Source organism: Hyperolius riggenbachi, chromosome 6 (assembly GCF_040937935.1).
Source record: "Hyperolius riggenbachi isolate aHypRig1 chromosome 6, aHypRig1.pri, whole genome shotgun sequence".
In the NCBI taxonomy this organism is placed as follows: Eukaryota; Metazoa; Chordata; class Amphibia; order Anura; family Hyperoliidae; genus Hyperolius; species Hyperolius riggenbachi.
In genome coordinates this window covers 99,661,300-99,673,922 of record NC_090651.1, presented here as the reverse complement: position 1 = coordinate 99,673,922, position 12,623 = coordinate 99,661,300, and the positions used below count along the sequence as shown (strand labels likewise).

The following is a 12,623-nucleotide window of genomic DNA, read 5'->3' as shown; positions in this document are numbered from 1 at the left end:
TATCCCAGGCAGCTGAGGAGGGCATAATGTTCAATAAGTTTTTATAAGGAGCTATACTAAAAGGCATTGAAGAATAGCACCTGTTAGGCGCGGTTCACATTAGCGTTTTTTTGCGGATTGGAACCGAAACGTATACTGTACAAACAGAACGGATGTGAATGGATCCAATGTTAACCTATGGATCCATTCACATGCGTCCGTTGGTACGGATACGTTCCGTACGTTTCAGTCCATGAATCGAAACAATGCTGAAGACCCTAATTTTCCGGACCGTTCTGCCTAGCGGAACGGATCAGGACAAAAAATACTGCAGCATTGGGGCAATGGGAAACGGAACGTTTGTTAACACTAGTGAAGAAACGGACCGTTCCACGGGGGATGGGGGCATATGCCGACGCAAATCTATGGACGGGAGGGTGAGGGGAGGGCGCAGCAGCTGGGCGGGTGGGTGGGGGAGGGTTTATACATACCTAATTTTCAGTAGTAGCCGGCTGTAGAGGCTTCCGTCTTCTTCCGCGTCATGTGACAACATGACGCTTCATGTGAACCGGGCCTTAATTTGGGTGACCCATTTGTGGCAATACAAATATCTTTTGAATGGCACTAACTGTATAATATGGATTGATAGGTACATTGTGGCTCTACAGCCACACTAATTAGCAGCTTTGCAGCTGCTGTAATTAGTGGCTTTACATTCACTCAGGTAGTGAAGGGGGGGTTAGTGTTAGGTATAGCGCATAACACCTTTGTCTTGCAGCGCTTGATCCCTGGTTGGAATCTGACCAGGGCACTCTCTGCACAGAATTTGTATGTTCTCCTCATGTTTGCGTGGGTTTCCTCTGGGTACTCTGGTTTCTTCCCACATCCAAAACACATACAGATGAGTTAATTGGCTTCCCACTAAAAAATGGCGCTAGCCTACACTATGACAGACAGTTAAAGGACACCTGAGGTGAAAATAAACCTATGAAATAAACAATTGTTTCTATCATCCTCCTCCTCCTAAAAATGACTTTTTAAGATATTCCACATTTTATTTATAATTTAAATTTACTTTTTAAGTATTTACTGTTTTATTGTATTTGCTTAATGACACATTCATTAAAGTATGCCAGAGCCAAAATTGACAAACTATTGACCCTTTTTATCTCATTCCTGCTCTCAGAAGCCATTTTCTGCTAGGAAAGTGTTTTATAGTTGTAAGATCTTATCAGTGAAGGTCACACTGTAGTCTGACCCAGTCCTGACTCACTTACATACCTGATGCTTAACTCTTTCAGGGAGAGAAAGAAAAAAGGAACACAGCATAGTTATTTGTGTGCTATTTGTGTGCTAGGCACTGTACATACACATGTTTAGCTTATCATGTCACATGTCACCTCAGGTATCCTTTAAGTGACAAGACTATATACCCTGGACAGCACTGAATAAGATGTCTCTACTACATATATACTACAGTAAACAATAATAAAATAATACTTATATAGGGAGAAGCTTAGTGTTGGGAGGAGATGAGGGCAGGTTAGTGTTATGCATACAGTAGATGGGGGGGGGGCTTAGTGTGAAAATTAGGTTACAGTGGAAAATAGTAGAATATCTGTCTTATTACCGGTATTCTACTATAGGTGTAGTAGAATATACAGTAGGTAAAATGATTCTACTATTGGTATTTCCTTGTGCCTATTTTAGCAATATTAATCACAGTGCTACGCTAATGATTAACAAGGTTATATAAGGAAACTACAGTCAGCTGATGTTCCCTATTTATTCTCTGGCACTGCATAGTATGTTGGCACTTTATAAATAAAATAGGCGAATAATAATAGACTAATAAGGTTATGTAGGGGAATTACAGTCCATTTATCCTAGGGTAACAGCTGTACAAACACTTTCAACTTACAGTAGTTCTTCCAAGTCCTTCAATAATTTTTTGTGCACCTTCTCCACTCTTGTCTACTAGTGGTTTCTAGAATAAAAAAAAGTATACACATTATGATCAAACCATCATATTGACCATTATCTAAATGTGCTGAAAAACTTTGAAGACCTAAATTCCCCACTGCCATCATTATGACGTCATGCCTTCCACTTGTCCCAATTGTGACAAAATATTCCTGATCTCTAGATTACTCAGGAATGAGGTTAAAGTAGAATCCCGCCTAAAACTTTTGGTATATAGAAAGAAAGATGTGAGAGCTTTAAGCTGTTGTTTATTTCTATCTGTTTCTCTTTCCCTGCAGGTCTTATATAAGAAATCCTTACAACAAAAGGTTTTCTTTGCTGTCTATGTAGTCATTGGAGAGCTTCTCCTGTACTTTCAGTCCTGTGGCATTACAGCAAGTGAGGGGGAAATCACACACCACAAACTGCAATACAATAATGAAAGTGATCAGCGGAGGACTGGCTGGGGGGAAGGTGGGACATTTCCCCCCAGGCTACCTCTCCTAACGATTTAGGGCTGGTGCAGGGCCTGCTGCATTTCAGTTTTTTGTAGGCAATGTGAAACACTAGGCTAACTGAGGGAAATAAAAGTGCAATTAGGCCCAGTGCACACTAAAAACCTCTAGCAGATCTGCCAAACGCTAGAGGTTTTTGAAACAGATTTCAGAGCAATTCTAGGCATGTTTAGACTAGAGACGTTTTCTAAACATGCCTAGCGTTTTTTGGAGCGTTTTTATGTAGCAGATTACAAATATTGTTACAGTAAAAGCTGTTACTGAACAGCTTCTGTAACAAAAATGCCTGGAAAACTGCTCTGATGTAGCGTTTTTCAGAGCTGTTTCCTATACTTTAACATTGAGGCAGAAACGCCTCAGAAATCTAAAAAATGCTGCAGCCCCCAAGTTTGCGTTTGTGGAAAAAACGACCCGCTCTGGTGTGCACCATCCCATTCACTTTCATTAGCCAAGCGGTTTTCCCCTGCAAGTGTTTTAAAAAACACTTCAGAACTGCTCTGGTGTGCACCAGCCCTTACAGAGCAATTAGAGGAGGGGTACGCTGGTAAGTGTACACAGCAAGATGCAGAGCAGAGACTTGCCTGGAGTGTCCGTAGAAAACAAATTACTGTGTGCTCTCTTACCATCAAAGCTCCCAACTGTCCCGCTTTTGAAGGGACAGTTCCTCTTTGGACACAAGTGTGTGTGGCCATACATCTGTAGACTTGGCGATCAGCCAACTGTTTTGATAATTACTATCGAATCCCAATTGATGATTTGACTGATTTCAGGCAGAAATTGGTCGAATTTGATATGATGGGAAATCTCAGGCTGAAGTGGCTGACCGGGTACACAGCTGTAATGGCGTGTGATAATCACCAATGACAGACATGGCGGAAAACCCTGGATATCTTCCCTCCAAATGTATTATGTGACCCCCGATGCCTGTGCATTTATACTTTACCTGTCACGCGGTCTTGCAAGTTTCCTTGCTATATTTCCGCATTGGCGTCCTAAATGACTACCGGCATATAGCAAGTAGGGCGCATGTATGAAGCCATTTGGGCTGGGGCTGCCATGATAACCGTCCTCTAGGTTGTGTTTTCCCCCCAGGCCAAATGGTCCCAGACCTCCCCTGAAAGTGATTCTGCTACTGACCCCATTTGCATGTAAATGAAACACAGTTAACAGCATGATCAGCAAGTGCTGTGAAAACATTTTAGAGACTTGTGAAAAATGCTCTGAGATGAGGATATCTTGCATAATTGAAAGGAGTTTTGAATCAGGATCATACCATTTATTGGCTAACTTAGAGATGAGTAAACAGTGAGCTTTCAGCTGTGTTTTTCAGTTTTGGTCAGGAACCAGTCCGACGAAGGCTTTTTATAAGCCGAAAGCTCACTGTTTACGCTTCTCTAAGTTAGCCAATAAATGGTATCATCCTGATTCAAAACTCCTTGCTTTTACTGATGGCTAACACGGTACAACACTCTACTGCTTCTACTTAGCATAATTGAGGAACTGTTTTATGTTTTATATTATCTGGATGAAAGTTTGTAGCTCAACATTCCTTTTTCTGTTCTGGGACTTTATACACAGGATCTCCTGTCCAGAGACGAAATTTCTGTATATACCTCATTTCACCCCAACCGTTGTCATGACAACTACCCATGAATTATTTTTGTTTTGTATGTACTAGAATATAAAATGCAATTAAGGGATTCTGAGTTTTGGAATTTAATATATTATCATTTTTGGTCAGTTACACCATATCCCTTGTATAAATATCCATCTGCCTTTATATATGTAAAAACCCTTTCAAGGCTTGCACCAATTAGCCCTAATAGGGAAAAAAAATTCAGACCTGACTCCATATGGCAATCAGAAAAGATTCCTGGATCAACACCGCTGGGAATGACCTAGTAATTACAGCCTTGGGTGTGCTTTAAAGCAAGGATGGCTATATGATGAATAGTTTTTCTTTATCAATAAAAAAAACCCTAAAAAGTGCATTACCACAAAAAAAGAAAGAAAAAAGATGAATGTGATGCATAAGTGGTGTGACCAACTTTTTGGCTTTAAAGAGAACCAGTTTCCCTAGGGAGGTTCTTGTCTGACATGTCTGACGATTGTGTCTGGTCACACTGACAAGTTTCAGGTGGCATTACCCCACAGTGATGCCACCTTCCAACATGCATGGTGGGAATAATTAATAAAATAGGATGTACATACATAGGTAGATTTGGAGCAGCACAGCTCCGATAAAATACAAAATGCTGCATTAGGGAAGTGTATAGGCTAACATGTATGTGGCCTGGCAGTTACACTCTCACAGAAAATAATGGAAGTGGTTTCTAGTCATTGTTACAATTATTTCAGCATTTTACAAAGCAAGGCACAAATTCCCATTCAACCAGAATGCACTGCAGACAGCGTGGGCACAAGCTTGCTTTAGATGTTTGATGCTTAAAACCACAGAAACAATTTCTTAAAATGCTTGCAAAGCACTTGAACGATGAGCAAAATGCTATGCATGGTTTTCAGGTATTTAGGTCATCATAGTGAGTTTTGCCTGAAGGTCTTACAACCACAAAAAGTATTTCCAGGATCAAAATCTGATGTAACCATATTTACATTTCTCTATAGAAAGAGGTGACTGACATTATTGTTCATGCTGTCTCTTGTCTATACAACAACCTACAGGCATTTATGGTACATTTTAAATATATATATATACATATGAATATATCTATATTATGTATCAGCAAACTTACTACTGTTAGACCAGCGAGCTTCTGAGTAATGCACTCAGTTTTAGTCTGTAAATTAATGAAAAATATTATATTAATACAGTCATTAGTTTATTAAAGTTCACTAAAATGTACTCTATTTTAATCCTTTCCAATCCATTTTCGCAATCACTCACATCCCCCCAGCACCTGCTGTTTTCTGCTGTGTGGCGGGAGGATGTGGGTGATCGCGGTTGTGCTGCAGCGGGGTGGGAGGTAGCTCCGCCCCAATTGCACACACCCCTGCTTCTGAGTATTTTGAAGCCAGTGAAAATAATGCATGGTCTTCCAGAATGCTCTTGGTGGAGAATTCCACATAGTTAAACAGCCTAAGCTAAGCATCACTGGAAGGCTGGGGCTACATACCCCTATACAGGATCTTCTCAAAAAAATAGCATATTGTGATAAAGTTCATTATTTTCTGTAATGTACTGATAAACATTAGACTTTCATATATTTTAGATTCATTACACGCAACTGAAGTAGTTCAAGCCCTTTATTGTTTTAATATTGATGATTTTGGCATACAGCTCATGAAAACTGAAAATTCCTATCTCAAAAAATTAGCATATTTCATCCGACCAATAAAAGAAAAGTGTTTTTAAAACAAAAAAAGTCAACCTTCAAATAATGATGTTCAGTTATGCACTCAATACTTGGTCGGGAATCCTTTTGCAGAAATGACTGCTTCAATGCGGCGTGGCATGGAGGCAATCAGCCTGTGGCACTGCTCAGGTGTTATGGAGGCCCAGGAAGCTTCCATAGCGGCCTTACAGAGAGAGAACAACACTTCTCTCTCTGTAGGAAAAAATAAATGTCCTATGTGTACTTCAGGAGGAGGAAGCCTCTGGATCCTAATCAAGCTTTTCCTGTCCACCTCCGTCCCTCCATTCCAGCGCTGTCAGCCACTGAAAATCCAGGGCTCCAGCTTCATAAACATCCTGTGTGAGCCTCCTGTCGTGGCTTTCCTTCAGGCTCAGGCAGAAATAGCCGAGCCCAATCTGATCCGTGCGCGGTGTCTGCATCTGTGCGGATCCAATCATGTGCGGCATTTTCTGCCTGAGCTGGAAGGAAAGCCACGACTGCTTCTTCAGGAGGCTCACACAGGATTGTTATGATCCTGAAGCCCTGGCGGATCTTCGGCAGCTGACTTAGCTGAAATGGAGGGATGAAGGAGGATGGAAATGCCTCATTAGGATCCATAGGCTTCCCCCTCCTGAGGAAAGTACCCCATAGGGGCACATTATTTTCTTACAGATTATTTTTCACATATCTAACAATTATGGTCATTTTACCATGTATGGGAGCTTTGCTATTAAGAAGAAGAACCAGCCTCACATCTGTGCAGGAAAACACTGGCTGTATGAAACTCAGAATAGGCAAATTCTCTCTGGGCAAATCCCCTGAGCGTCCCTCAAGCAACTGTATGTTCTTAAATAACATATTTCCCCGTGATCATTGAACTGAGCTATTTCTCGTAAATCACATGACTTTCTGTAATTATGGTGACATATGATGATATACTGCGCATGAGCAAATTCTGTATTGAGTAAGATATAAGGAAAGCAATTGAAGTAAAGAACTAGCATATTGTGTGCTCACATTCTGTGTCTGTCTGTGTTCTGTTAACCATTTTATGTCCTGGCGCCAGGAACTTAAATAGTCTAAAAACATCTGATATCTGACAAGGCCGTGACATGAACTTACATAGCAACCACTCCTTTCACTGCTTAATTCGGCACGATTGACTTTAATATCATTTTCAAAACTGTTACAGACAATGATCGTAAGTTCGAGAAAATTATTGTGAGACTGCCAGAGGTGTTATTATTATTATTTTTCATTTATATAGCGTCAACATCTTCCATAGCATTCTTGCTCATCCCTAATACTATTTGTTATTATCTGTATATTGCCTATAAAACTTCTTTGTGAATTCTGCCTTATAAATTCACCCCTTAAAGTGAACCTTAAGTCAGAAAAAAAAAAATTGTTTTACTCACCTGGGGCTTCTACCAGCCCCCTGCAGCAGTCCTGTGCCCTCGCAGCCACTCACTAATCCTCTGGTCCCCCGCTGCCAGCTAGTTTCATTTTTGCCGACAGACCCGTCAGGACTGGCCACGTGTAGCATGTTCCGCAAAAACACGTGGCTGTCCCATTCACTTTTCAGCGATGGGATCAGCCACGCAACGCATACAAACGCGGATGGCGTGCGTTCGTACGCGTTGCGTTCCGCGTGTGTGCCCGTCCGCGTTTGTAATGTGAACGTGGCCTAAAGGTAAACAAACTAAACCAGTATGAAGAGAGGCTTGAACGGAGGTGCCAGAGTAGAGTAAAAATGTTTAAAAACCATTTAAAAAGCGCGGCCGTGGTTGGCTTACCTCCTCCACAAGTAAAACACAGACTGTGTTGATTAAAAGTTTCAACAAAGATACCGTTTATTTGAAGAGGTTTAAAACCCGGACATAATATTCAATAAAAACATGTTTTCCTACATTTTATATGCCATACGGTTATCATATTTGCATTTTTGCATAAGTATTATTATTCATTTATAAGTTATAGCTTCCCAAAAGTACCGTTTTTTGCTTTATGCATTTTATTAATAACTGCTTTTATTCATTCATTCATTCAGGCAGACATGGTTTGACTCTCTCTCTCTGTGTCCGGGAGCTCCTGCACAGTCAGAGAATGTGTCACATTCCACACTTGATACATTTAAGTAAACACAAGATTACATTGTTTAACTTTCGGAAGCGGACAGCTCTGAAGGCATTAAAGCTTCTAAAGCCTGTGTAAACCCTTTGAATGATGTTCTAGTAAAAAAAAAAAAAAGCTGGTTGTATATAATATGCTGTGAATAATCTATTAGAGCAAAGAAGAAATTCTGGGTTATATTCCGCTTTAAGTACTCCACAATGCAACGCATTTCACAGGTTATATCGACCTTCACTAGGCAATCAAAGGAGTAAAAACTTGTACAAGTCTGGGTCCAAGACAAACGCCTCTGTAAAACCAGCTATCACAACTCATGCATTTGTTGCATCTGATTGAAATAAAATACATCCATGACTTACCGACAATGAGCCAAGTTGTGTGTTGTATGCATTAATAGCTGCATTCTGCTCGTCAACCTGTGGAATTGATATGTAAATCCCATTAAAAAATGAACACCATGATGGATTATTACAGGTTTACATCTGACGTATTCAGAGACTTGCATGTGGTCAGGCTGGTCTGCAGAGAGCCGAGCATGTAGAGCAGGACTGCAGCCAGTCATGCTTCATCAATCAGGTGGCGTTCTGCAGATTTCTTACATCTTCATGCAGTGGTGTAACTACAAATCATGAAACCCCCAGCAAAACTTTGATGGGCCCCCCACACCCAGTTCCTTGCTTCCCCTTGGTAAGCCTTAAATGGAACCTGAAGCGAGTAAAATTATTTAAAATAACCACATGACGTAGCTGCAAATGAATATTACATACTTACCTCACCATCAGTTCCTCTCAGAAGCTCACATATTCTTCTTACAATGATCCCTTCCAGTTGCTATCAGTTATATACAGTATTACCACCGCTGTCAGTTACAACTGAATGAGCAAGGTAATGTCCATGTTTCCCTATGGCTCAGGTGGGCGATATTACAGTTTAACAGTGAACTGACCAGGAAGCTGTTGGGGGATAATGGCCATTTTTAAAATGGAGGATGGAGAATTCCATTGATCACAGTGGACAAATAGGATGCAGGAGAGGAGAAAGAGATTGATGAGTAGACTACACAGGAGGTAAGTATGAGCTGTGTATGGTTATTTTGGCTTTTTATTTTCAGTTCAGGTTCTCTTTAAAGCCATGGAGCCAGTGCTGGTTTTACCATAAGGCACTGTAGGCGCATGCCTGCAGGCGCCTGATGATGGAAAGGTGGCTTATTCCCCTCCCCTAGTGCCTCCCTCCTTCCCTATGCAGAGCCCTGAGCAGAGCATACATGCGAGATTACTCATCCAGCTCTCTGCATTTCACTGTTGAGATCTTCCTTCAGTCGGGACACCACTATATATTTAATACTGAGGGTACCTCTGGCTACCTAATGCTGAGGGACACCTGCAGCTATGGCGGGCAAGGGAAGTAAGTGAGAAGTGACAGCTGACACAGCCAGCACACTTGCAGTGCAGTTTGGTGGGGGTTTGATTTGTAGGTTTGTGGAGGGCAAAGTCTAGGGTGCCAGAACATCTGTGCCTATAGGCTCCTGTTAGGTAACTCTTGGCCTGCTGGGGGTCCATCTCGTAAGGAGCGTAGGAAGTGTAGTCCCAAAAACACTTGATCTGAGGAAGGATCCCTTTATAGGAGGAAGGGAAGATTAGTAATTGGGGTCCCCTCACAGCTCTGGTCCCCCTGCGGTTTCCGGGGCTGCCACCCTGTCATTACGCCCGTCTCCATGGATATATTTAGCAGAACAGTAAACTGTAGTTTACAAGAACAATCCTTAATAAGCATATTACAGTGGAAGAAGTCCAACAAGCCATTACTGAACTTAAACCAAATAAATCTCCAGGCCCAGATGGCCTTCCATCTGAATATTACCACTGTTATTCAGATATATTAGCCCCAAAATTATGCTCTCTTTTCAATAACGTATTAGAAGATCACCCCCTGCCAGATACTTTTTCAGACGCAGTAATAGTGTTAATACTTAAACCAGGTAAGGATCCGACATTGTGTGGGTCATACAGACCCATCTCCTTGTTAAACACAGACGCTAAGATTCTGGCGAAAGTACTGGCCAATCGGGTTAAAATGATTATTACCACATTAATCCATGGGGACCAATCGGGATTCATGCCCAACAAGGGCACGGATATAAATTTACGTCGGCTGTTTACCAATATAGCTCTTCCCTTCTCGGTGTCTGATCGTAGAGTAGTTGCCTCGTTAGACACCGAGAAGGCATTTGACTCTATGGAATGGATATATCTCTGGGAGGTACTAAAGAGGTATGGGTTTGGTGACGGATTTATTAAATGGGTTAAAGCTCTATATAGATCTCCTAGGGCGAGGATCCGCACTGGAAATACCCTCTCCACATCCTTCTCCCTACACAGGGGTACGCGCCAAGGCTGTCCCCTTTCTCCATACCTATTTGCCTTGGCAATTGAACCTATGGCAATTCTACTACGCGAGTCGGATCAAATACAGGGGATCCAAATTGGCAATATCGAAGAACGAGTATCCCTCTATGCCGATGACACTTTGCTATACCTTGGGGACCCAGAGGAATCCTTAAATGCAGCTCTCAATATAATCACGACCTTTGGCTCCTTCTCTGGCCTGTGTATTAACAAGAGTAAGTCTGTCGTCATGCCCCTAGACAATATTAAACCAACAACTAATACTACCCCCCTACAATGGGTGACGCAATTTCGCTATCTAGGTATTAATGTAACTAATGATGTGCAAGACTATTTCAAACTCAATGTTGCGCCCGTGGTGGAGGCCTTTCGTGGGAAATCTAGATCCTGGAAACGACTACCGTTATCACTCATTGGGAAAATAAACATTTTCAAAATGATTTTCCTACCCAAATTTCTGTATGTGCTACGACAAACCCCGACCACCATATCTAAAAATTTTTTTAAAAACCTTCATTCTCTAATAACGGCATTTGTTTGGACGGGCCAGACCCCAAGAATTGCTTTCAACACATTACAACTACCCATAGATCAAGGGGGCCTGGCTCTTCCGAACATGCAATTGTACTATTATGCTGCCGTTCTGGTGACGGCTCGATGGTGGTTCGGACAGGATAATTACAATCCCGCGGTGGTTGCTGAAGCTGCTCAAATGGGATCCTACGAGAGGCTTACACTTCTAGTCTTTAGAGGAACAACGAATGATCATAGGTGTACTATTCCGATGACTACAGTATGTAAGGTTTGGGCTGAGGCTATCCGTTATATGGATGGGGACCAATACACTTCTCCACACACCCCCCTATGGGAAAACCCTAAACTGCAACATTTTATGCAAATACCGGACCCAGTACTCTGGGCTAGATCTGGAATTAAGTCTTTGAAACATATCATTGGAGATGGAATACTTATTCCTTTTAACGACCTCAAACATACATTCTCCCTTTCAAATAAGATGTTTTTTAGATATTTGCAACTCAGGCATGCCTTTTCTGCGCAGTTCCCTGAAGGAGCCCCTACTTTATCAGCTAGTGATATGGAGCAGACACTTATGATACGCTTCCTTGAAAAACCCCTATCCATAATATACTCGGCCCTGGTGGGGAGAGGTACTGAAAAACTTCTCCTTTGCCAGACTAAATGGAATCAAGATATTCCAGGCTTAGATAATAGTGACTGGGAGGATATTCTGAACGACTTTGTTAGACTTCCGATATCCGCTAGAGACAGACTGGTACAAGTCAAATTCCTACATAGGACTTACTTTACCCCTGAAAGGATGCATAGGATTTCCAATGCCAATAGTATACTATGCCAACGATGCTCTATTGAAACAGGCACCTTCTTTCACATGTTCTGGAGCTGCCACAAGATCATGCCGTTTTGGGAAGAAATATTTTTCATTATTAATGAAATTTTAGACTCCCACTTTGTTTGCTCTCCCAAACTAGCCCTGTTAGGTCTATTTGATGAGCCCTCATGTGGTAAACACACACAGTACTTAATACGCATTTTATGCTACTATGCTCGCAAGGAAATCCTGAGGGTCTGGAAAGGTGAGGCCCTGCCTTCTATTAATCTCTGGAAACGTATGATAAATAAGGATCTTCCGCTATTCCGCATGACATATAAAAATCGTAATTGCCCACAGCGATTCGACAGAATATGGGCACCGTGGTATAATAATGTGGTAACTGCAGGATCCAACCCTGGAATATAACGGTGCGTAATATCATCATTTACTGTAACCTTACACTCAGGGGCGTAGGAATAGGCCCTGCAGCCCCTGCGCCCGCGGGGGGGCCCGGCCCCCCCCCCTGGGGCCCGCTTGGGGCCGTTTTGTGGGTGCTGGAGGGGTGGCAGCATGAGGGGAAAGCCTTGCCCACAGTCGGCGGGGAGAGGGGTAGTTCCCCCCTCTCCCTCACCTCGGGGCTCTCCCCTCTGCGCTCCCCTCCAGCTCGTAAGTGTCTGTGGGGCTGTGGTGGGCAGCGAGCGGCGGGCAGATACATACCTGCTTCCGTGCATTCCATCGGAGACTTCTCCCTCTAGCGGCTGACGTCACTTCCGGAAGTGACGTCAGCCGCTAGAGGGAGAAGTCTCCGATGGAACGCACGGAAGCAGGTATGTATCTGCCCGCCGCTCGCTGCCCACCACAGCCCCACAGACACTTACGAGCTGGAGGGGAGCGCAGAGGGGAGAGCCCCGAGGTGAGGGAG

General features: G+C 42.6%; 1 protein-coding gene across 1 annotated transcript in view; it reads right to left on the bottom strand.

Moving 5' to 3' along the window:
• LOC137522501 (uncharacterized) overlaps positions 1–12,623 on the bottom strand; it is a 64,448-nt gene that overhangs the window by 36,225 nt on the left and 15,600 nt on the right. The window contains exons 4-6 of the mRNA XM_068242573.1: positions 8,302–8,358; positions 5,210–5,254; positions 1,901–1,966 (exon numbers count right to left, since the gene is read on the bottom strand). Of these exons, the coding sequence (XP_068098674.1) occupies positions 1,901–1,966; positions 5,210–5,254; positions 8,302–8,358 (168 nt within the window). The remainder of the gene's footprint in view (positions 1–1,900; positions 1,967–5,209; positions 5,255–8,301; positions 8,359–12,623) is intronic.